Here is a 26,835-nt window from a genome sequence, read left to right on the forward strand (position 1 = left end):
CTGCTTCAGCAGCTCTACATCCTTCCTAAAATGAAGACTCTGGACCATTATGCTCGACTCAAGTGTAGCCCTACCATTGCCTTATATGATGGAATAATCACCTCTGCTAGCAAAATTCCTGTATATCATTGACTAAACTCCATGTACTGCCCTGGCCACCTGTCTGCAGTGCTCAGAGAACTTCATATCTGACTACACAATTATCCCCAGGTCTGTTTCATTTTCCACTAACCTGACTGTAGTATCACACAGTTGGTTTATTACTCTGTTACTGATACCCATATGCAATACTTTGCATTTGTCAAAAATTTAATTGCCATTTCTCAGCCTAATTGCCTAACTTTCTTAGATCCTGTTGCAGTAGCATACTGTCATTAACCACCCTGCCAACTTTTTTGGAGTTTTAGATCTTTTTTACAGAGGTTTCTGTTAGTTTGATTATTCATGTTTTATTCAATAAAGTAAAAGTAGAGATGGACATGTATGAATTAATGAAATTTTTGAATATGGTGTACACATAGCAAGAATATACCCAGATCCTTGACATGACAATGGCTTCACATGAAATGTATTTGAAATGATCATGTGAAATCATAAATCTACATATGTACCTACCTTAAGGAGACTGCACGTGTTAAATGTAGATCAAATCTATGATCATGCATAGTAAATGGGGTGCTTCCGTAGCCAGGTGGGAAGGAGCAGCAGCGCGTAGCACACGCTTCTTGATTAGACCGGGGTTTGAGCCCGTCACCACCAAATACGGAGGATGTGGAAAGGTCAGGCAATGACCACCGCATATCCCGGAGCAATATGGCCTTAGTTGCTAATGCTTCAAAAAAAAAAAACCAGTAAATATTTGTGAAAAGTTTAATACTATGGAAAAGGCACTATTGAGCAGTGTTTCTCAGCCTTCTTAATGACCCACCTGCTCACTTGTAAGTGATATACAGTGTGTATATCACTTACAAATCTTTTTGGGTAGTGGTGGTGGGGGGGTAAAAATTAGTTATAAAGTATTTTCAGTCATATATTCTAGTACATTAAACTGACATAAATGTGTCTCAACACATTTTATTTTGTGGTCATTATTAAATTAAACTTTCAAAAAGTGTACAAATATCAACCCTTAACTTTTAAGGTTCACACACTGATTTTATAATAATTGTTTGCAGTGGCATTGTTAAACCTAAATTCTGGCCTTGTCCTGTTGCAATACTGCCATTTTCTATTTTTTTTTTGATGCATTTCTGAGATGTCAAACACTTCGTTTCACACACTAGGCTATTGAGTGTATTAACCCCACACCCACACCAAACCAGGAAATCTTACAAATAAGACTTGAAAACACAAATAATTCTCCATGTTGAAAAGGAGGGGGTGATAGTTTTTATTGCCAGACCTTTCTTTGAGCATGGAGAAATATTTGTTTCCAAAAGTCTTATTGCAACAACATTCCCCTGGTTCTCATTTTTTACAACCCTGCCCAACTTAATATCATCTACAAACGTTTGTTATTTAACTTGATGAAATTTTAAAACAAGATTTCAAGCAATGATCCCCAAAGGACCCTACTCGGAACATTGGTCCATTCAGAGCATACAATTTATATCTACTTTTTGTATTCTACAGTTAACTATCCCTTTATGCATTGTAGTACCTAACTCATATTTGCTTTTCCAACTGACACAAAAAAGACATTCATTTGTAGCTGTCAAAAGACTTTCTAATTAAATTATAAGTTATTTTCACCCTCTATTTTCTTTGTAACCACCTCATACTACCTTAACCAGATTGGTCACATAAGAGCTTCCCTTGAACAAAACCATGTTGTGTTTTTTACTAAACTAACCTAAACATTTTGCATTTTTTCAGTTTAGTTGCACTAGATTCTTAATCATGAATTACATAATTTTTTTGGACAAAGAAGCCAGTCTTACAGGTCTATAGTAGTCCAGGTAATTTTTATCACAATCACTGCCTTTGAGCATGGAGAAATATTTACATGTCCAATCTTCTGAAACTCCTGGTGTATAACGATGCTTTCATTATGCATAGAGAAATCATAGAGAAATCTCAGTTATTCCAAGAATACTTTGCCCACCTTGGCTACTCTTTCAGTAAAACTAGTTAGGTATCATTAGCTTTTTTCTACAGCTTTTTTTTTTTTGCATTTATAATGCTTGTGGAATGCGGTACACATGTGCATGCATATATATGTAATGATTTTGTTTAACTCATCAGCTATATGCTTCTAGTAATCTGTTCTTGATCTTTCCTGTCTAATGGCCCAGTCCAGTTTATTTTTTTTCACAGGTACAAAGAATGCTACTGTCTTTCATGGACCACTTTTCTAAATCTTTTTTCAGATTCCCCCATAGCCCCCGAGAGAGAGAGAGAGAGAGAGAGAGAGAGAGAGAGAGAGAGAGAGAGAGAGAGAGAGAGAGAGAGAGAGAGAGAGAGAGAGAGAGAGGGGACTAATCAGATTACAAACTACTTTATATATTCCATTCTGAACAGGGACCTTTTATAACCTGTGAATATCCATGCCATCTTATTTGCTAATACTGATTTGATGTAATCATTTAGCCAAAAGTATGTATACAAGAAAATTAAATTATATTTTTTGCTTTTAATTTTCAGGCAGTAAGCATATATATGGTGTGTGTCAAAAATATTGGTACAAACGTTTAGGGGAGGTAGGTAACATCTAAAGGAATGTGAATCGCATAGGAACCCATAACCGGAAACGTCACGGGAAAGTAGTAACACAGGCACAAGAAGCAGAAATGACAAGACAGTAATTAGTGGCAAACATTTATTTGACATAATATTAACAATGGAGTGCGAGATGGATGCATTTCATGATGTTACAACAGATGCTCGAAGGTTCCACCATGAGACATGATGCATGCGTGACACCGACACAGCGTACTAACACAAGAACGTATAAATCAGGTTAAAATGAACAATTGAAATCGAAAGTAAACACCCTTGAAACACATCACACCATATGAACTAGCGCATTATGACCCCCGTAGTCCATGCGTCATTAAACCTCAATACAAACAAACAAACAAACCGACACAGCGTGGATTGGCGGACACGGTCGAACACACCTGGAGTTTCTTTGACAGTAGCAGCAGCACAGAAGAGTCTCGCCACGAGATCCATTTCCGTCTCCACCAAATACGGAGGATGCGGAAAGATCAGGGAATGACCACCACATATCCCGGAGCAATATGGCCTTAGTTGCTAATGCTCCTAAAAACCAAACAACAAACAAACAAACAAACATTTCCATCTCCACAGGCGATTCATACACGATAGATTTGAGGACCCCCCCCCCACAGAAAGAAATCTAGGCTCGATAAATCAGGTGAGTGTGGGGGCCAGGCAACGGGTTCACCACGGCCAATCTATCGATGCCAAAAACGCCTGTTTTGGTCATGAACACCTTCCATAATGGGCAGGTGCCTTGTCATGTTGAAACCAAATGTTGCATCTCACATTTTCTGGAACATAATAAAGTAACCCTGGAAGAACTTGTTCAAGAAAGATCTGATATTTAGCGGAGTTCATGCAGGATAGTAACAGGTATGGGCCGACTGAGCAGTCACCGACCATACCTGCCCACACATTTATTGCGAAGCAATGTGCCACATGGAGGCGCACACCGTGTGGGCTCTCTGCTAATCCATACACTAGGTGCATGTCTGACAGCTCACAGTTCGTATATCGATGCATGATCTTCGTGCAGCAACTACTGCTTGAATGAGTAAACCAGAAATTTTCCCTCCCGCGAACTGATGAAAACAGCGCAGTGTACAGACTTACGGTGACGTTTCCAGTTATGGATTCCTATGCGATTCATATTCCTTTAGTGTTACCTACCTCCCCTAAACGTTTGTACCAATATTTTTGAGACACCCTGTATATATGTGTGTGTATGCGCGCGCGCACACACACACACACACACAAAGTGGTGTGCAAAATTTAAGGACCAGTCAGGTTTTCATCTGTAGCTTCTCATAGAAGTGGCCTGGATATGGGAAAAGCATACCAAAGGAACCTCGTGAGTACAGAAATGAAGGAAACAACAACAACAGAAACAAAACAGTAGAGAAGGAGGGACTTTATTCAAAAATGGTAACATAGCAATGGCTGCCATGATACAGATGCATCACTGCCAAAGATGGAACAAATTGAAGAGGTGGTCCTCAGTATGGCCATCCCTAATGTCGATGCAGGCTTTGCACCACCTGTCCACAGAACAATGTTGTTGATAAGTTCTTGTGGTAACATCGTCCATTCCTCTGTCAGTGCCATCTTCAGCTGGTGAACATTTTCTGGTGGGTGTGGATGTGCTGCTAGGTATCTCCCCAGAGCATCCAATATGTTTTCAATGGAAATTAAATTTGGGGAAACAGGCAGGCCAATCTATTATTATTATTATTATTAGCTATATGGTGCGAGAAAGTCTGAGGCTTATGCTGCACCAGCCAAAAAAAATTCCCGAGTTACCCTGAGAGAGAGAGAGAGAGAGAGAGAGAGAGAGAGAGAGAGAGAGAGAAGAGAAGAGAAGAGAAAGTCAACAGTAGAAGGGAATCACCAAGAAGAGAAGAATGATGATATCCAGCTCAGGACCCTGGGTGTGCCAAGCCCATACTCACCAGATGTGAACTCCTATACGAACAATGTCCTCACTTTCCAAAAGCATATCAATAGCTGCAGTGTGATGGGGTGTGGCGATATCATCCATAAACACAAACTGTGGGGGCTAATGGCACCTTGGAACAGATGCACATGGAGAAGGATTACCTCAGTACAGTAGCGTGCACTGGTTAAAGTACCGCCTTCCAGTATCTGGAGTTGTGTCTGTCCATCCAAGATAATGCCTCCCCAGATGAGAACACCTTGACTGCCATATTGATCCCTTTCAGTGATGTTTGCCGGGTGATACTGTGTGCTAACCTCTTACCAGATTAGCTGACGTCCAGAATCACTGCTGAGACTGAATCTACTCTCATCAGTAAAGAGTACCTTATGTAAAGATTTTGTGGTTGTAACCTTTAGAAACAGTGTTAATCCTTAAGTTTTGCACATCAGCGTGTGCACATGCACTAAATGCCTATGGTATTAGCATTAGTTGAGGCATATGATGCAAGAAAGCAAGCTTATATAGCATCAGCCAAAAAAAAAAAAAAAAAAAACCTTATTTCACCCATCCAGTCACTCCAAATGTTTGTCTACTTCAGCCTTAAATTTATTTAAAATATATTTGAGCCTTCACCATGTCCATTTATTCACATGTAACAGAGGAACTCCCAATGGATGAATTTTCATGAAATTTTGTATTTCGGTTTATTAAAAATATTTGTCGAGCCAAACCAATTTCATTAAAATTGGACAAATAGAAATATGGGAATTATTTCTTTTTTCCTTACATTTTGTATGGAAAAAAGAATTTCATAGATTAAATGTAGTTTTAATGCAGTATTGGGTCCTTGAGGTTATCACAGACATTCTCTCAGATATGCCAGACAAGCTACACTTACTACCCGGGAGTCTAAAACACTGATGGAACTGATATTCGGGTGACACTCAAGTCAAGTGGACCCAATTTCGGCGAAGCCGTGAATTAGGGTTGAAATTGAAAGTGTCTGCACTTCTGCCCAGACACGATAGGAGGGAGTATATGATGAGAGCCCTGTCAATCAATTCGGCCCTGGAAAGATTGTGCAGGGCTCAAGGGGTAGAATTTTTTTCAGCCTGGTCTGTACTTGTTAACAGGAGAGACTGCTTCTACAGGGATGGGATACACTTAAATAGAAAGGGTGCAAGAATGTTTGCTGATGCTATCGAGGCAATGTTAGGTGGGTCGGAAAACTGCTAGATTGGGGGGATACAAGGACTAATAGATTAACAGTAGCCACTGGCAGAGGTGAAAGTGATTCTTGCACTGCTTCTATTGGAATGAGCCGCAGCCTGGAAAATAAGATGCAGGATATTTCAGAGACTGCTGGGAATCATTGGGGTACAAGTAAACACATGGGTTGTGTTAGGGTAGCTAAGAAAAAGAACAGGTGCATGTATACTTGTGTGTACACCAATGCTAGGAGTTTAGTAAATAAATTTGATGAATTTGAGGTATTGCTCAAAACATCAAAGGCAGATATTGTGGGGATTTCAGAGACGTGGTGTCACACAGATATAAGAAATGCAGAACTGGAATTTGGGGAGTACAATGTCTACAGAAAGGATAGACAGGATAGGAAGGGAGGAGGGGTTATGCTATTAGTTAAAAAACACATAAAATCCAAGGAAGTGAAGCCAGTCGACATCGCTGGACAGTGCAGTGTCGAGTCAGTTTGGTGTGACATAAGCATTGGGAGATCAAAATTGAGAGTAGGAGTGTGCTATAGGCCTAATGACTCTGATGAGTATAATAAGAAACTGTTCGGAGAAATAGAGTGGGCCAGTAAATCAGAGAGTCTTATAATGGGGGATTTTAATTTCCCAGATATTGACTGGAATTTGAGGGCTGGTCACTCACACAGTAGCAAGGCTTTTGTGGATTTATTGGATGATTGTTTTCTACATCAGCATGTTCGGGAGGCAACTAGAGGGAGTAATACTCTTGATTTGATTATCAGTAGTGATTCTTCATGCATTAAGAATCTGCAGATAAATGAACCACTTGGTGGCAGTGATCACAGTGTGCTGAAGTGGGAGTTACTCAAAGAGGTAACTACCATTAGGGGTAAAGGGAAGGGGTATTGCTTTCGTAAAGGCGACTACAATGGACTGAGACAGTATTTAAATTCTATACAGTGGGATCAACTGATGATATTGCCAACAGCAAATTCAAAATGGGAAGCATTCAAAGAACTTATCGTGGAAGCTACTAGGCTTTACATACCAACTAAGAAATATTGTTCAAGGTTTAGGCCTAAATGGTTGTCAGATGAACTAATGAGGCATATGGCAGAGAAGAAAAATGCATGGGATACATACAAATTAATGGGTGACATGGAAGCCTATGATAGATACAAGTTGATCTGTAACCAAGTTACAAAGGAGGTTAGGCAGGCGAAGGCAGATTACGAGAGATCCTTGGCAAGGGATGCGAAGAAAAACAGCAAAGAGTTCTTTACTTATGTAAACTCTAGAAGGAAGGGGATGAATCAGATTGGTCCACTTGAGATCGATGGGTCAACTGTTGATGACCCTGCTCGGGTAGCTAACAAACTAAATGAATATTTTGCATCGACATTCACACATGAGGAGTTATTCAGCGAGGGGAATGCCAGAGGTGTATTCAACTCTAGCAGTAAGCTAGAGAATCTTGTAATAACTGAGAGCAAAGTGGAGGAGAAATTGTTGAAGATAAACACAAGAAAGGCACCTGGGGTGGATGGGATCTATCCAGTTATATTAAAGGAGGCAGCAAAGGAGGTAAGCAAACCCTTAGCCATTATTATGAGAGCTTCCTTGGACTCAGGGGAGGTACCCATTGACTGGAGATGTGCAAATGTGACCCCAATTCACAAAGGGGGATCAAAGGCTGACACAAGTAATTATAGACCTGTGAGTTTAACTTCTGTTCCCGGAAAATTAATGGAGGCACTGGTGAAAGAAGCACTGCAGGATCATCTAGACAAGACTTCAGTTATAGCTAGGACACAGCATGGTTTTGTTAAGGGGAAGTCTTGCCTGACCAATTTGATTGGATACTATGATGCAGTCACAAAAGAACTGGATGCAGGGAATAACTTTGATATTATATACTTGGATCTTAGAAAGGCTTTTGATACTGTTGCACATGGAAGACTGCTGCACAAATTGGAGCAGTGTGGCATTGGAGGCAAGTTGCTGCTATGGATAAAGGGGTGGTTGAGGGGGAGAAGACAGAGAGTGGTAATCAATGGACACTGCTCATCGTGGACTAATGTTATTAGTGGAGTCCCTCAGGGTTCAGTATTGGGGCCTTTATTGTTTTCTGTATTTATAAATGATATTGATGATGGTATATCAGGCTTAATGTCCAAGTTTGCAGACGATACGAAGGTTGGCAGGGTTGTCAAGGACACTACTGACACTATGCTGCTGCAACAGGATTTGGAAAGGTTGAGCAGATGGGCTTCGAGGTGGCAAATGAAGTTTAACATTGACAAATGTAAAGTACTACATATGGGAAACAGCAACCCCAGAGCAACGTATCAACTCTGTGGTACTACACTGACAGTGGTAGAGAATGAAAGGGACCTGGGGGTGGTGGTGCAGGCAGATATGAAGTTCTCTGAGCAGTGCAGACGAGCTGCAAGAGTAGCTCATGGTGTATTGTCAATGATATATAGGAATTTTTCTAGCAGGGATAAGGAGGTGATTATTCCCTTGTATAAGGCAATGGTCAGGCCACACCTAGAGTACTGTATACAGGCCTGGAGGCCTCATTTCAGGAAGGATGTAGAGCTGCTGGAACGAGTACAGAGAAGGGCAACTAGATTGGTGAATGGGACAAAGGGGTTCTCTTACGAAGAAAGGCTTAAGTTTTGCAAATTACAGTGTCTGGAAACTAGGCACCAGTGGGGTGATCTGATAGAGGTGTACAAAGCCTTGAATGGTTTGAGCATGCTCAATGCTGATGGGATTCTTCCTCTAGCTCAGAAAAATCACCTGAGAGGGCATAAATTCAAATTGAGGAAAGACAGATGTAGGATAGATGTGCGGAAATTTGCCTTTAGCCAGCGGGTGGTTGGTGGGTGGAACAGACTTCCATCCCTTGTCGTGGAAGTTGATAGCCTAAATAAGTTTAAGGCTCAGCTGGACAGGTATTTCGAACGAACAGAGGGGTGAAGTGGAAGTGGTTATTTTTATTTATTTATGTTACTTTTTTTTTTTTTTTTTTTTTTTTTTTTTTTTTGGCTGATGCTGCATAAGCTTGCTTTCTTGCATCAAATGCCTCTACTAATGCTAATGCTAAAGTCCGGACGGTCTGTGACAGCCAAATTCTCTGCTTGCACCTTCAAGATGGTGGGACTGTTAGTAATTCTGGGTATAACCTCCATACACAAGTACATGGTGGGTGACCACCCAGATGTGAACCAAAGTAAGCAGGGGTCAAGGTGTGGCACCCACACCACATGGAGGAATGCCGCCCCTCTATGTTACCAGGCAGTACTAGGTGGTAGATGACTCTCATCAACTGGTACAATACCACCACTTTGCTTATTGGAGGCTTGAAGTGGTGGAACCCATGTTTAGTCTCTAGAGCCAAGTTCCAGTCAACCCTTCCCTATCTCTTCCATCATACAGTATGATTGATGACTTTTGAGGTTATGATGAACATCGTGGCGAGATCCAATATTCCTTACATTTCCAGGGTATAGCTCTAAAACGGTGTTCGCAGTCTGGCCGCTAGTTAGTACACCGGACCGAACCTATTGGTAACTCTCTAGGAGGCTTCCGGATCAGCTAGTGTATAATCCTGCTACCTCTACTCTGTCAGATAGTGACTGGAGGGAGTCAGAGTAGTGTGTATGCAGGGAGCATTGTCGAGGCCACGTTTTGTCAAGGATCTGGGTATATTCTTACCATGTGTACGGCATATCCAAAAATTTCATTACTTCATACAGCATGTCCCACCCACTTTTTCTTACTATTGAATACACCATGAATTGTCAAACTAATAGAGCAAGCTTATCTGCGAAAAGATCTAAGCCTCCCAAGCACCTCCTAATTCATTTCACAAATATATGTGGTCTCAATTCTAATCTTAACGATGTCCATTTCCACTTGCAGTCTGACAAACCCCATGTACTTTTTCTGACAGAATCTCAGTTATCAGTTTATTTAACTACTGCTCATCTCAGTTGCCCAAATTATTCGCTGTATGATTCCTTTCACCTCAAAGGTGGTACTTGTGCATATGTCCGTTCTGATATTCCTTGTCAGAGACTTCGTAATTTGGAATCTACTCTCTTTGATCTTCTCTGGCTTAAAATTTCTCTACCTCATTGTGTAAAATTCATCTGTTGTCTCTACCATTCTCCCAACTCCACTAATCACTTGGAGCTCTTTGACTTCCTCTCTTTGCAACTTGACTTTCTCCAGTCCAAATTTCCTAACAGTGAGGTAATTTTCCTTGGTGATTTTAATGTTCACAACTCCAGCTGGCTTCCATTTTCTAGTCACACCGACCCAGCTGGTCGAGATGCTGAGGCTTTTGCAATTACTAATGACCTTGCATAAATTGTTCATTTACCTACAAGAATACCGGACAATCCCAATCATACAGCCAACACGCTTGATCTTTTTCTCACAAACAACCCTTCTAAGTGCCCAGTCGAAGTGAGAGGTCCTTTAGGCACTTCAGATCACAACTTGGTGATTATCTCTTCTCCAATGGAGCCTTTATCTCATGGCTATTCCCAACCTCATGTTGTTTGGCATTACAAGAATGCAAAATGGGATGACCTGCGAGATTTCTTTTCTTCTTTTCCTTGGTCGGATTACTGTTTCAAAACTTCTGATGTCAACATTTGCTCATATCGTGTCAGTGAAATTATTCTTGCAGGAATGGAATCCTTTATCCCACACTCCACTTTAAAATTTCATCCTTTATCTAAACCTTGGTTTTTCAATAAATGTGCCACCTCTGTCCAAACCAGATGGTTCTGTTGTCACTTCAGCCAAGGATAAAGCTGACCTGCTAGCATCCCATTTTTCTTCCAACTCATATATTAATGATCTTGGTAAAACACCTCCCACCATTCCCAACATGCTCCATTCAATGTCTCCTGTGGTCTTCCATCAAAAGGATGTCAGAAGGAATTTTACGAATCTTGATGCTAAGGAAGCTCCAGGTCCTGATGGTATTTCTCCACTTGTTCTCCAAACCTGTGCTCCTGAACTTACTCCTATTCTTTGCCACCTTTTTTCACTTTCTTATTCCAGAGGTGTTTTCCCTTCTGCTTGAAAATTTGCTTATATCCAGCCAGTTCCTAAAAAGGGTGACAAATCCCTCCCATCCAATTATCGTCCCATTGCAATTACTTCTACTCTTTCTAAAGTAATGGAGAAATCAATTAACCGCCAACTCTTAAACTACCTAGAAACCTTCCATCTGATCAACAATCACCAGTATGGATTCCGCCAGTGTTGATCCACTGGTGATGTTCTGGCTTATGTTACTGATTTATGGACTAATTCAATGGAAAGGTTCGGTGAAACACAAGTATTTGCTCTTGACATCTCCAATGCTTTTGATCGTGTTTGGCATAAAGGTCTTCTAAACAAGCTTCCATATTATGGTTTTCCAACTGTTTTTAGTAATTGGTTATCCAGTTTTCTTTCTGATCGCTCACTGAGGGTGATGGTAGATGGCTCTCTGTCTTCTAACTTCTCCACTAATGCCGGTGTCACCCAAGGTTCAGTTCTTTCCCCCACTCTTTTCCTCTTGTATACAGTAATACCCCGAAGTTACGCGATAGGTGGGTCCGACGAAAATCGCGTAAGTCGAATTCGCGTAAGTCGGGGTACAACTTTGCATATAAATACATATAAATTTTGCTTAATTGGGACCAAGGACTAACAAAAACACTAGTTTAGAAGAAAAATATTAATAAAATTGCAGTTCTTTATACATATTAATACAAAATATGTATTAAAAAAACAAATGACTTACGTTAAAAAGTTATTTCGATGTCGATGGCTTCATAAAATCTAACAAATTCGTCTGACGACACAGCGCGTTCTTTTTTTCACGCAGAATTTCTTCGTAGCAAGCTAATAATTTTTTTATTCCTTGCTTTGTAGCTATAACGCGTTCTTCGTTGGAGTCTATATTTTCTAAAATTTTTAAGCCCTTTACAATTGAGCCCTTTTCAATTTTCAACCTGTCAAGTTTGCAATTGTCATGTGCTTTTCGCCGTTGCTTCATTTAGGCCTGTAGCACGTGCAATATCACATGGTCTTTCATTTCGCTCAAAGCGTTTCACAATTTCATATTTTTTTCTCTATCGACAGAGGCGGACTGGCAATAAGCCTTACCGGGGAAACCCCGGTGGGCCAGTGTGATTTTGGCCATAAACCATAGTATGAGGCCACTATAAATTTTCCCGGGTAAGAATTTTTGACCCAGTCCGCCTCTGTTTATCGATAATTGCTTTTCTTTTTCTCTCTGAATCTGCAGTGTCTTCACCAGGACGCTTCCTTTTCATTTTTAGGGAATAAAGCACAATTACAAAACGAGGAGGCACGCTTGATACGCATAAACAAAGCTGCGCGCATGTAGCAACTGAATAAACAACACCATAAAGGCAGAGATACACTATTAACACCTCACATTTCTAGGGGTTACTACCATAAAACAATAAAAATCCAGTTGCGTTCCTGCTAGTGGAATCTGTTATAAACTGGTAGTAAACTCGATCTAATTGCATTTGCGATTATACCGATAGCTGGAATTGGGTTGGTTTTTACGTTATTATGGTGAAAGTGTGTTTCCCCTTCACTGATATAAAAAACATAAAAGCAGCAAAGTTGAATTTTGTTCATCTTTCGCTCTCATTCTCCACCGTCGCACCGTATATCGATAACATATGAAAAACGACCTTGAAGATAGTGGGCGGCAGCGTTGCCAAACGAAAAAATCAGGAACCGCGTAACTCCGAGTTCGCGTAAGTCGGGGTAGCGTAAGTCGGGGTATTACTGTATTAATGACCTTCTTCCATTGACTGGAAATCCTATCGATAGTTTTGACGATTATAGCACATTGCATTCCACTTTCCATTTTGAAAAACATTGCCCTGTTCAATCAGCTTCAACTTCTCGAAAATCTGCTACCAATTCCTTAAATGCCGATCTTCAGGTAATTTTCCAGTGGGGCAAAGACAACTTAGTTGATTTCAACCCTTCTAAAACTCAGTCTTGTCTTATATCTCGCAAAAAGGATTCTTCTGCTCCTATGCTTATCTTTAGTGATACTCCGATTTCTAGGCAAAGTGATATATCTCTTTTGGGGATTACCCTGACTTCTAATCTCGCTTGGCACAAGCACATTACAAATATTGCTTCCTCTGCATCTAAAAAAAACTTGGTTTTCTCTTTTGCTCTTGGTGTTACTTTTCTTCCAAACAGCTGCTCACTCTGTAAAAATCGCAAATCTGCCCTGCCATGGAATATTGTTCCCACATCCGGGGTGGTGTCCCGAAAACCCCTCTCAGGCTTCTTGATTCCATTCAGAAGAGGGCAGTTAGGTTAATTAATGATTCATCTCTAACAGAGTCTCTCCACTCGCTGTCTCATATTCGTACTGTTTCTGCTGCATGCCTCTTCTACAGATACTTCCATGGGCACTGTTCTTCTGAATTGGCTTCTGTAATTACCGTTCTCTCTTTCAAAACAGTCCCAACACGTGCTGCCAACATCCATTTGCTGTCCAACTTCAATCTCATAGAACCAACTTTTCATCTTCCTTGTTTATTCATTCAACTGCCTTTTTCTGGAACAACCTTCCTTCATACGTATTTCCTGAAAATTACAGTCTACAGAAGTTCAAGTCCAATGTCAACAAATATCATGTTTCGTCTTCTCAACCTCCAACCCAAGTATGGTACTAAGTACTATAGGTTCTAATACCTCTCGTGTTTGGGGTTTACATAAAAAAAAAAAAAAAAAATTGTAAGATTTAAATAGTTTGCAGGCTTTGAGTATAACGTGCAAAACTTGTGAATGATAAAAGATATATATATATATATATATATATATATTTTATCATTCACAAGTCTTGCACAACATTATACTCGAAGCCTGCAGACTGTTTAAATCTTACAATACTGCATCAAGGCCAAAATAACTTATAAAGACTAAGATAGCCTGTGTAGGTCTACAAGGCCATACCCTGGAAATAAACATGTAATTAGTAATAATATAATATATAACTATATAATACAATAATGATTATGTAGCTAATTGATATATAGATACATTGAAAGGGACTTTTTTCAAGGGCTAACCCTTTCAATATATCCCACCAAGCTCTGTTAATTATTGGTGGCATGTATTGAAAGGGTTAGCCCTTGAAAAAAGTCCCTTTCAATGTATATATATCAATAATTAGCTACATAATCATTGTTGTATTATATAGTTATATATTATTACTAATTACATGTTTATTTCCAGGGTATGGCCTTGTTGACCTACACAGGCTATCTTGCCAACCGGGCTAGCCAGGTGGGTAAAGTGCCTGCCTGGCAACCCAAAGGTCGTGGGTTCGAATCCCGCCTCGGGCTTGGATCAGAGTAGAAAATGCAAAAACTTTGGGAGGTGCAGTATGGTCACAGAAGCCAATGCGCCAACAACTAACAAAAAAAACCAGGCTATCTTAGTCTTTATGTTATTTTGGCCTTATTGCCCACTGTATACTGATATTTTTATATAAGTATTCAGCATGTATAGTACATATTATACTTTTACCATAACTATATATATATATATAGGATCAAATTACTAAAGTGTAGAACTGTGATCTTATATTTACTAATTCTATAATTATTAAAGCATAAAAGCACAAAGCAATCCATGGTTCTTGGATTTCTTCGTGTTTTAGCATTAGCATTAGTAGAGGCATTTGATGCAAGAAAGCAAGCTTATGCAGCATCAGCCAAAAAAAAAAAAAAAACCCACTTACACTTCACCCCTCTGTTCGTTCAAAATACCTGTCCAGCTGAGCCTTAAACTTAATTTAATGTAGAGACCTTCCTATCGTTTTTAAACGATAGGAAGGTCTCTACATTTTAACATTATTTCATTACTATATATATATATAGGCAGGTACCCTGTTGTTGCAATAAAACTAACTTGGTAGTAGAAATGATGTATATTGTTATTATTATTAGCCATATGGTGCAAAGAAGCCTGAGGCTTGCTGCACCAGCCAAAAAAAATTTCTGAGTTACCGAGAGAGAGAGAGAGAGAGAGAGAGAGAACAATAGTCAGAAGTAAAAGGGAATTACCAGGAAAGAGAAGAATGATGATGTCCAGCTCAGGACCCTGGGTATGCCAAGCCCATACTCACCAGATGTGAGCCCCTGGGGTGATTGATGTCAAATGGCACCAGGGGTTCCCCCCATCTCTGTATAGCTTTTATTGTGGGTGTAACAGTTCACTAAAAGGTCAGAGCTTTAAAAGTATATTGATTTTGTAAGTATAGTGTTATGTATCATTGTTCTTCTGGCCATTTAGCCACTAGACCCATGCTGGGCCCAACGTTCCCCACACTTGGCCTCGTGGAGGCAGACCAGATGCACAGTAGTTCGAAATTTTTTACTCTGGCAGGCCCTGCCACCTAATTTCCTGAGATTTCAATGGCTAGAGCCTATGGGGGGGGGGGGGTGCTAGAATTTTGCAAGGCTGAAAGGTTTGTGAGCAGTTGAATTTTGATGCTAATTTCCATTGTGTGGAGTGTGCGCTGGTGTACAGACAGAGTACGGGGAGGGAGACTGAAGGCTGGGGGCAAAGTCAGAAGTATGGGGACGAAGGAGAAGGCGACCCCAGGGCTGGTCAGTGGGGAATGCCCATGCCCCACCAGGAGAAGAGGGGGGAGGGAGACTGTCCCCTCCCTCAATGTGGTAGTGAGAAAAGCGGGCCAGGTCAGGTGTCAAGTCCAGATCGCCAGACGGCAGTCCCTCAGTCACAGTTGTGATCAGAATCCAGTCTAGTGAGCTGTCAAGTGTTTGAGGTCCAGTCCGTAATTGTCAAGTCCAGTGTTTGAGACTCATAGGGTTCATTGCAAGTATGGCTGTCTTTCATGGGAGAGGGAGGTCCCCGTTCAGCATCCATTTCAGTGTGAGGCAAGTTTTACCTCAGGATGGGTTACTGTCATTTCTGGTGTTACTCCCTTGCTCTCTCTCTCTCTCTCTCTCTCTCTCTCTGGGCAAGCCCCATCCAGTGGGTGTCTCAGTTTCAGGAGGTCAAAGTCATTGGTTGGTATTCTCTCTTTGGTGGCTGGTTCCATCCATTTGTCATGTCATTGTGACAGTCATGATTATTTGTTTGTCTTGGAGGTGAGGTCCCATCCAGTTCTATTGGCCTAGTTAGCATTCATTCTGTTGGCTCCCTATATATGGCGTTTAATGTTCTGCATCACGTGAATAGTTCTGATGCAAATTTGGTCAAGGCTCCATACTCTTCGAGCATCAAGAAGATGGGCTTTCTTGTTTTTGAGGAAGTAGATAGTCACTGCCATCATTCTGTAGTGAAGGTCCTCATAGTTGGCACACTCATTCACGATGTGGTCCCACAATTCGATTTCCCCGCAGACTCAGAGTGGGTTATCCGTGATTCCGAAGTAATTTAGTTTTGCATTGAATGCTCCATGGCCTGTTAGTAAATAAGTTGTGTAAATGCCCGACTGGAACCATGTCGGTGGTGATGCTAGTGAATTGTTGTTGCTTATTGTCAGTGAATCATTGGTCAGGGAAACTGGAAATATATTGTGCAAAAAGGATAGGTGGAATAGGACCATTGTATGTCTGCCAGAGGCAAAAGTTGATGTAGTGTAGATATCATCTTTTAAGGGCACAGAAGGTGATATCGTATATGTTGCCACTAATGACATTAAGTGTAGGAGATCTGCAGATTTACTTAACAAATATAGGTCAGTGTTGGAAAAAAGTTGCGAGTTAGGGTTAAATTTGAAAGTGTCTGCAATTCTGCCCAGACACAAGTTAGACATGGAGGGAGTATATGATGAGAGCCTTGTCAATCATTTCGGCCCTGGACAGATTGTTCAAGGCTCGTGGGGTAGAATTTTTCTCAGCATGGTCTGTGCTTGTTAACAGGAGAGATTGCTTCTACAGGTATACGATAGATTTAAATAGAAAGGATGCAAAAATATTCTCTGATGCTATCAAGGAAATGTTAGGTAGACTACTACTAGCTTGGGGGGGATTCACAGATTAATAGATTAACAGTAGCTGTAGGCAAAGGTGTTAGTGATTCTTGCACTACTTCTATTGGAATCAGCAGCAGCCTGGAAAGCAAGTTTCTGGGGATATCAGAAACTGCTGGGAGTCATGAAACAAGTAAATACATGGGCTATGTGTTAGATTAACTAAGAGTAAGAACAGGTGCATGTATACTTGCATGTACATCAATGCTAGGAGTATAGTTAATAAATTTGATGAATTTGAAGTGCTGGTCAAGACATCAAAGACGGATATTGTTGGGATATCAGAAATGTGGTGTCATACAGATATAAGAAATGTACAAATAAATACATACCCGGAAAAATTTATAAACAATCAATTTTTGCATCCAGTTCCTTTGTAACCACATCGTAGTATCCGATCAAATTTGCCAGACAAGACTTTCCCTTAACAAACCCATGCTGTGTCTGAATTATTGCTGCAGTCTTATATAGATAATCCTGCAATGCATCTTTAACCAGTGACTCCTTTATTTTACTCCGAACAGAAGTTAAACTAACTGGTCTGTAATTATTTGTGTCACCCTTCGATCCCCCTTTGTGAATTGGGGATACATTTGCACATCTCCAGTCCATGGGGACTTCCCATAAGTTCAAGAATGCTCTCATAATTATGGCTAAGGGTTTGCTTAGTTCCTTTGCCTTCTTTAATATAACTGGATAGATCCCATCCACCCCAGGTGCCTTTCTTATGTTTTACTTCAAAAATTTCTCCTCCACTTTGCTCTCAGTTATTACAAAATCATTAAGCACCCTGTTATAATTTGATAACCTTCTGCCATTTTCAAACCTTAATAACTCCTCATGTGTGAATGTAGATGCAAAATACTCATTCAGTTTGTTTGCTATCTGAGCAGGATCATCAACGGTTGAACCATCGATATCATTGGAATTATTGGAAGACTCTGGTGCATATTCCCATATACTATAGGTTCCCAAAGTGTATGGGGGGGTGGGCACACTTAAGTTTTTTAGAAGTGGCTGTTATTTTCATGAAGAATTTATTTAAAAAAATATGGACAAACCAGCCCAGTAAGTGTTTTTTATGTATTTTTATTATTTGTATTTTATTTATTTAAGATTAAATGTTTTGACATATTAATTACATATTAATTTATAAAAATATGTATATTCATAGCTAAATTTTAGGTCAAATCTGTTTATTTGCACTTGACCTTTTCCCCAACACTGTTTCCAAGCATTCCGTGATCAGTTTTAAATAACCTGCTAAATAGTGATCACTATCCAGTTATTTAAAAAATACATTTGGTTCCATATAGTGTGAAATTCCTACAAAATGAAAATTGCCCTATTCTCACTTCTAGCTTCCCCCATTGATGACCAGATTATTAAGCATCAACTTATTAATGATTTTTTTTTTTTACTGAATACATCACTATGCATATTTTGACAGTGCAACTAATGCTTTACCTAAAACCCTTGGTGGTCCTTTTAGATTGCTAATCATTGGTGGAATGATGCCACCAGTAATGTCACCTTTCCATGAAACAGAAGAACAAAGTGTGGAGCTTGTTCTGTAAACATCCAACTGACAGCCTGATTAGTTTAAAAACCTTAAAAAAAAAAAAAAAAAAAAAAAAACACACTTTGTCAAGAAGGCAAAAAAGATTCTTGGATCCAATTTGTTTCCTCTATATTAACCTGGAACAAAATCAAAAAACTGATTGGTAAATTCCCACCAGCACCCTCTCTGAATTGGAATAGGCAGGACCAATTATCTCCAGTAGAAATAGCAAATGCTTTGGCAGAACATTTTGTGAAATATCAGCCATATTTTCATGTGAACCAACTCTTCAACAGGATGCAGAATAACAAAAGTTCTTGTAGTCCTCTTTATCAGTGCGTGATTAAAGAGGCATGCTACCACAGAGAACCTTCCAACATCAGACCCAGACCAGTAATGTCTATTTAACGTTAGCAGCCTCTGAAGGCTAGCAAGGATTGCTTACAAGAAAAAACAGCCCAGCCAATCCACATCTTCTGACCTTTCAAACAATTTGCAAGCAACCAGTAAGAGGTAATAAACAGCCACTTAATGAGAGGAAGCAGTACCACACTGCCACCAGAGTCCGCATTTCCCCAGGGGATCACATCAGTTGGGTATAAGACAGTTCGTTGTATTAGATAATTTGGTGCGTGACATTTTGCTCCCTTTGTGACAATTTGGTGAAAAAACAATTTGTGGCTATGACAATTTAGTTTCTCACATGCAGGCCAGAAATTAATAAAATCAGTGATGTAGGTTTGGGAATCCAAGAGAAATTTTGTCACTTAGACAGGAGAAATGTAGAAAATAATAGAAAATGAAAAGAATATATTTTTTTAATAAATATATTTTGTGTAAAAGTATTCAACCTGGTCCTACTCATAGGCTGGTGGCAAAGTGGATATGTGCCTAATATCTTAAGTATGAGTATCATCCATATTGTAACAACTTTGTAATATGGATGGACATATTGTGATTGATTGTCCATATTGTGATGTGGACGGACAATTATGCTGAACATAATAGATGCATACTCGACCAATTAATGCTGCTATTCCAGGGCTCCAGGTACATGTTAGTCTTGGGGATCCCAAATTTCTATTGATCCAATATTAATTTAAATTTTAGGAGAGCTCAGAAATTTTTGAAAGAGCCAAAAAAAAAAAAAAAAAAAAAAATATATATATATATATATATATATCAATTATTATCAGTAATAAAGTTCATATAAACTTGTATCCAATTCTCAATGGATATGGAGACACAGCTGTTTGAAACTAGCATGCACAGCTCTCTGAATCAGATGTGACCAAAAGCAGTTATAACCTCATGCTGTTTGGTGTTAGAAGTGTTGTTAAGAATTCCACATATCTTCACATATGCTGAATAAGTAGCATTTACTAGTGTTTACACCAAACTATGTGAGACTGGTACAGTTCCCAGTGCTCATATTTCTTCTGAATGTGCAAATGAATAAAATGTAGATGAAATAGAACACATTGTTCAGTCAGTAGAATGTAGTCCTACTATTAGCACATGAAATTTTTTTTACGTGTATCAGTGTTACACCACAGACAAGACTACGGCGAACATTACTCGAGCACAGCTTGTATCCATTTCACATACAGTGGGTGCAACACCTTCAACCAGGATATGATGCCCAACAATTGAAATTTTGTTGGTGGGTAAATGCTAATTGCCAATTAATTCCATTAATACTGTTTAGCGACGAAGCTACTTTCACCAGTGAGAGTATCAGCGACACCAGTAACTCTCATAGGTGGTCAGATGAAAATTCACATGACACTGTAGAAACAAAATTTCAACATCGCTTCTCTGTAAATGTGTGGTGCGGTATCATTGACAATCAGTTGATTGGGCCTGTTGTGTTACAAAATCGTCTTATAGGGCCCATTTACCTAGAAATTCTGCAAAACAAACTTCCACTACTATTGGAGGATGTTCCCTTTGCTACAGGGGTTGGTATGTACTTTTAGCATGATGGAGCTCCTGCATATTATACCCGTCTGGTGATACAATATCTAAATCGAACTTGCCCTGAACGATGGATCTGCCGCAGTGGTCCCATTCATTGGCTACCATGGTCTCCAGACCTCACTCCATTAGATTTTTGTTTGTGGGGATGGATGAAAAGTGCAGTATACAAAGAAAAAGCAAAGATAGGGGAACCCCTGGTGCCATCAGACAACTAACACGCTATACAAAGAAAAGGTGAATACAAGAGATGAATTGCTCGCTCGCATTTTGGATACTGCTGTCCTCATAAAGGAACGCCAAGATGACCTCAGAAGAACAACACGTCATATTACCACAAGAGTTGAAAGTGCATTGAGGTTGGCTGTGGGATTTTCTAACATTTATTGTAAATTGTAAAATATTTGTCAGTTGTTTGTGTTTTGTATCATTCAAAAAGTCAATAAATACAAACAATAAGTCATTTATCGTTCTTTATTACCTCTCATAATGGCTTTGTGTTTGCCAATTTCAAACAGCTATATCTCTGTATCCATTGAGAATTGGACACTTTTATATGATCTTTTTTACTCAGAATAATCGATAGTATAAACTCCCAAAATATTTACTATTCTTCCTGAATCACTTTGTATATACAGGCGGGCCTCGATTAATGCGATTAATTTGTCCCGCGAGGCCATCGCGCCAAACGGAAACGCGTTAATCGAATATAATAACCAATAGGAAAAATTATAATTGGTCCTTGACCTTCTGGAATGTCCATGAAGAATTTTAAAAATACCTTTTAAATAACTTTTTAACTGTATATAATGTAAAAGATAATGAAAATAATTATGGAATTAAATGTTTATTGCATAAAACAACTGTGCGCTGCAGAATATTTTAAATTTTCGAGGGAAACACAGCGATACTCAACATCTGTTGGACACTGCGCGAACTGCTAGCTCGAGGTAGTTCACAGTTTCAGCATTTCTTATTAAGTTGTTTGGACCTAACTACTAAACGAAACTGTTAGGTATTTCTTTTGGTCTGGTGCGCCTTGAAAAAATTACTGAGACATTAAAGGCGCCGTGAACCGAGAAGCTTTGGGAACCTCTGACATAAAATACACAATGGAGAAATTACTGTTGCGGAAATATTTGAACAGTATTGACTTTCTCTTTTCATCAATCGATTTCCGATAGCCGACAACAATCTTCTCTGGGCCCTGGCGAAATAAATATCGCAGAGAACATCAAACCTTTTGTTTGAGGTTCTATGCGATACGAAAGATTTCATCTAATTATTTTACCGTTATCTCCTTCGCGGTAAAGTTTTCATCTGGCTCATTTAAAAATTTGAATTTTTAAATGCTGCAAGTCTGCATTGACTTTATTAACAGGAGACAAACACATCTTCTTCCGATGGTTGATGGAACACACCGAGGCGGGCAGCAGGCAAACGTTTGTTTATTGACTGTACGACTTGCGGTAAGCTTAACGCGCGATTCAAATCTTTTTCAACTATCCGCATAAAAAAAAAAAATGATCGCGTTAACTGGAAATCTGCATCGTGTTAAGTGAAAAGTGGTATCATTTTTCAAATAGCGTTAATCGAACTCGCGTTATGCAAGGCCTAGCTGTATAAAATTTTATGAAAATCCATTCACAGTGTCCAGTTATTATATGATAGACAGACATGGTGAAGACAATATGCTTTACACAGGTGTACTAGCATGCCTAAAGCAAAGGTGGTTAGTGAACTCTCTCAAAATTATGAGCTGTACTACGATTGTTTTCCTTTTTATTATTCTTCATTATTAACAGCATTGTAGCATCCATGTAACCTGTAAGTATGAAAGATTAACTTAAATTTCATCTCAGAAGGCAAGTCTTTTAGAATTGTTAATTCTTTGTAAAGTTTATCAAAATTAAACATACTCTGAATGCATGGTGTTCTCTTACAATAATCATCTTCTGAAGAAAATAAATTTTAAAATTTCTTGAAATTAGTAGTGTATACTAGATCCAGCAACTTTGAGATAGTATTTGCGATCAGCATAAAGAATCTATAAAAATAGCCAGACTTTATAGAAAAACAAAAAATATATATATAAATATAATTTTGTTCAGTGTTATCTTTGTATCTGATTAACACTATGCATTTGTAGAATGCAGTCCATTTTGCCAGAAAGAAAGTCATCACAGTCATCAGTATATTCTTCAGTGGATAAGGTAATTTTTCAGTTGTATTCATTATTATTTAAAAACATGTTTCTCGATATTTTTAGCTTGCTTGGAAAAGCAAAATTTTTACTACTAATCAATTTGTATTTTTCTCTAAACCAGTTTAACTAGGTATTTCTCTCATGGTTAATATTTAAAGTTTTATGTAATATTGTTATATGAATATACAGTATTTGTAAATCTGTGGAATATATAAAATATTTTGATTATAAATATTATGATTCCATTTAAAATAATTTTGACAGCAGAATTAACCTATGCCTATAAGAATCCAATTCATTATTTAATTAATAAAATAACACTGAGGGGTAAATTTGTATCAGCCAGTAGGCAGTAAAACAAATTTTTGCTGCCAGTAGGAAATAAATCTTTTATTGTATTATGCCCATTTAGTAAAATTACTGTGCACCATTATCATATTTAAGAAATAATCTGTAAGATTATTTTGCCATTTTTATTGAATTTGGATAGTTTGTGGATTAAAAAACAAGAAGGGCAAAAAAAACTTGATTGCTCAAAAAAATTCATTGAGTGGCTTTGTATGTGACTGTGATGACTACACATGTGTTCGGATTTACATTCTTTATATCAGGGTTCTGATATAATTTAAAATGAAACACTATGGTCATTATAATTATCTTTTAAACAGTGTCATTAAAATATTGTTTCTTTTATGCAGCATATATGTTTCAGGTATAGTTGAATGAGGAGGACACTTAGCTCTGCATTCAAGTTATTTATGTACTACAGTTAGGAAATTTCCAGACTGAGTGCACTGCAATAAACAAATTCACAACAAAAATTTTTGCTGTCAAATTGTAAGTTTTAACATTTATCTACACAAATTTAGAAGTTTGTTAATTATTCATTATATTTTCTTTTTTTGTGTGCTTTTGATTGACAGTAACTGTCAGTTTTGATTTTAAATAACCAGTGAGAAACATATATCCTGAATTTCATTATCAATGAGCCATCCAGTAGTATTATAGCCTAGGCTTGATTGATATCAGCGAAAGTCCAGCTTTAGGAAGTAAACACTTGGGCATAAGTTACGTATGCCATGCCACTCATTTGGAGAGAATTGAGTTCAGTTCCTGTCTGAGATTGTAGAAATCTTTTAGGCCTCTCAGCCAGGGCTGTACTTAACTGATCTCATTTTGAGGAGCAGAATTTTTTCCTCCCTAGTAATTTAAGTTTTTCCACCCACGAAACATGCAGGTTGGCCTATGAACACGCACATGTTGTATAGCCAAAATACTTGGCCTGTATTTGAATTTGTCACCCAATATGGGGGAGAGGGGTGAAATAGAAGTTAGTGTTATTAATATTGTGATGGCTAAATAATGCAGGCTTTATATACATCTCCCAAATAAATTCAATCATTCTTGTCTTCCCTATCATCAAAAAAAAGGTGTTTATCCAGTTCCTTTCTGAACTCTGCCTGCCAAACCATCAGCATCAATCAGTGTGGTTGACAATTCATTCCACCGATCTACAACATGCTAAAAGTTACCTGAAAGTAAACTTCATGGGATCCAGCTTTTTATTATTCCCTAAAATTTTGTATTGTTACCTCCCTTTTGTTTCTTTTTGCTTCTGCCAGTTGAAAGATTCATTGTTCAATATACTTATTCATTTTACCGATTCCCTTCAGTTATTACTTCCTTGTGCTTCTTACCACTATTCCCACCACTGGCTGCTTGCTGCTCTGGGCTCTATCTTACATTTCTTTGTTTTAATTTAGTTTCTCAGCTATATATATATTTTTTTTCTTTTGATATGTTTTGTTCCTCTGTCATGTCAACTATAAATCACATGCCGACTTTCTCTATAAATCCTCCTTTATACCCATGTATATTTTTACTTTGGATGTCTTTAAAATTTTTTTCCTCTTCCCTTTCCCTTAATTCTATTTATTAATTTTACTTTGCCATAGCATGTACTTTATATGCTAGAAATTAGAGGATGCTGTGTTATAATTTTTTCATGCAATTCTGCTGGCTGACACTTGAAAAGATGCCAGGATTGTGTGAAATGCAACAATATAATTACATACAAGTATTTATTTCTATTAGTGTTTAAAATGTATTAATTTTTTTTCCACCTTTTTTAGTAGCTTTACTACCTACTCTCATCTTTCCTTTTTTATCTTCCTTTTTTCTTTTTGGTTAATGTTTACAAGCAGGTACTATCCCTACCATGGATTTCTCCAAAGGCATGGTGTGATGATCATGTCATGTCAGTGACAGAGAGAACTGACTAAAGTGTGCTTCTCCTTCCCAAGCTGGTCACATGATATGTGACACATAGCAAGAGAACTGACTAGTTTGAGCACTGCCTTCATAACCTGGTCACATGCCTAGAAAATTGACTAGACCAGGCTTTGCCTAATTAGTAGTAGTTTGTGTTAAAGTGAATGCTGTCTTTCCACTGACTAAAGCCTGCAAGTTTGCATTAGAGTATACAGAAGCATGGGATACCCTTTTCTAAAAGTTCTGAAGATGCAGAGAGAGAGAGCGAGTGGGTGGCATCTTGGCACGGGTTTGAAATTGGGAAACAAGTTCCCTCCCTCCTTGGTGCTGGTTTTAAATTGAAAAATGATTTCAAACCAGCACCAGGGAGGGGAACTCATTTTCCAATTTAAAACCAGCACCGATAGGGGGGGGGGAACTTGTTCCCAGATTTAAAACCATCACTGAAGGATAGGGTTGCCAGGTCCTCTGTTTTTCCCATAAGCTTTACGTTTTCTTGGTTGATTTTACTGTTTACGTTTTTAATTTGCCTGTAAGTAGGTTTCTTCCCTTTTTTTTTTCCATTTTACAATGAAAATCATGTTTTAAACATCCCGGTAAATATAGTTAAAAGTTAGTTGCTAACACATCAGATGATGCTGCAACTATTCAAAAACTGTTGGCAACGTTTTTTCAACAGTTGCTTACCATGAGAAAGGCAGAGGAAGTCACGGAACATATTGTTCTTTCACTTTCATTGTCCATCATATGGGAGAAGGATACAATGTAGTTTATCACATGTTGAAATGTGAAGTTGTTAATAAGTCATAGTAAGGAATATCGAACTTTATCGAAATTTAATGTATATTGTGTGCTATTATTGGTATTTTTAAATATAAAAACACTTGTGCTAATTATTTCTTCTTAATAGTTCTTTCTTTTTCAAATTGAGAGCAAGATCATAGGAGAGACGTGGGCTTTGGATTATTTGTTGATGAGGTAAGATTAAAAAATTATTATATACTGTTAATTTAATTCTCTCCACATTTGAAATACATTTTTAAGCTGACAGACAATATTTGATATTTGTGCAACTTTTACCATTAAATTATTTTTATTATTATTATTATTATTATTATTATTATTTTCAGATTGCCATTGAATAATTTTTGATAGAATGAGTAAAGAATCACAGTCCAAAGCTCCTCCCAAGAAAAAGAAGAAATTGCAGTCTACTTAAAAAAGTGGGAAGAAACTTTTGCATGGGTGGCCCGAGCTTCTTCAGGAGATCGTGTCTACTGCAAATTGTGCAACAAGAATTTTTCTATCAGTCATGGTGGTCAATTCAATGTTAAGCAGCATGCACAATACAAAGGGCATCAGCAAAAAGAAAAGGGAAATGTGGGTGTAAACAAGTTATCAAGCTATATTGTTAGTTTTAAAAACCAAAATACGACAGTGTGACAGCATGTGAACTAGGCTTAATATACTACAATGTGAAACATAATCATAGTTATAATAGTTTGGACTGTGGTAACAAACTGGCATCATCCTTATTCTGTGATTCTGATATTGCAACAAAATGGTGTTGTGGAAGAACAAAATCAGAACTGTTAGTTAAAATGTTCTATCTCCTAAAAGTGTAGAAGACTTTGTGGTCATTCTTAACGATCCAACTAAATGCATTCAGTTCTTTTGTGTTGCTACAGATGCTTCAAACAAGGGCAACAGAAAGCTTTTTCCCATATGCATTAGATATTTTGATCCTACTAAAGGTATAGAAAATAAATTGTTACGTGTTGTTGAAAGGGCTGATGAAACAGCTATTTCTATATCTGAAATGTTGTTAGAAAAGCTTGAGGCTTTTCACCTTAACCCAAAATA

At 38.3% G+C, this 26,835-nt stretch overlaps 1 protein-coding gene across 1 annotated transcript in view; it reads left to right on the forward strand.

Moving 5' to 3' along the window:
- The window catches only part of LOC150080982 (nephrocystin-4-like), a 470,434-nt gene that overhangs the window by 142,276 nt on the left and 301,323 nt on the right, over positions 1–26,835 (forward strand). The window contains exon 11 of the mRNA XM_090380874.1: positions 22,645–22,708. Within this exon, the coding sequence (XP_090237000.1) occupies positions 22,645–22,708 (64 nt within the window). The remainder of the gene's footprint in view (positions 1–22,644; positions 22,709–26,835) is intronic.

Source organism: Mastigoproctus giganteus, chromosome 9 (assembly GCF_048544385.1).
Source record: "Mastigoproctus giganteus isolate SK-2022 chromosome 9, ASM4854438v1, whole genome shotgun sequence".
NCBI classification, from domain to species: domain Eukaryota; kingdom Metazoa; phylum Arthropoda; class Arachnida; order Uropygi; family Thelyphonidae; genus Mastigoproctus; species Mastigoproctus giganteus.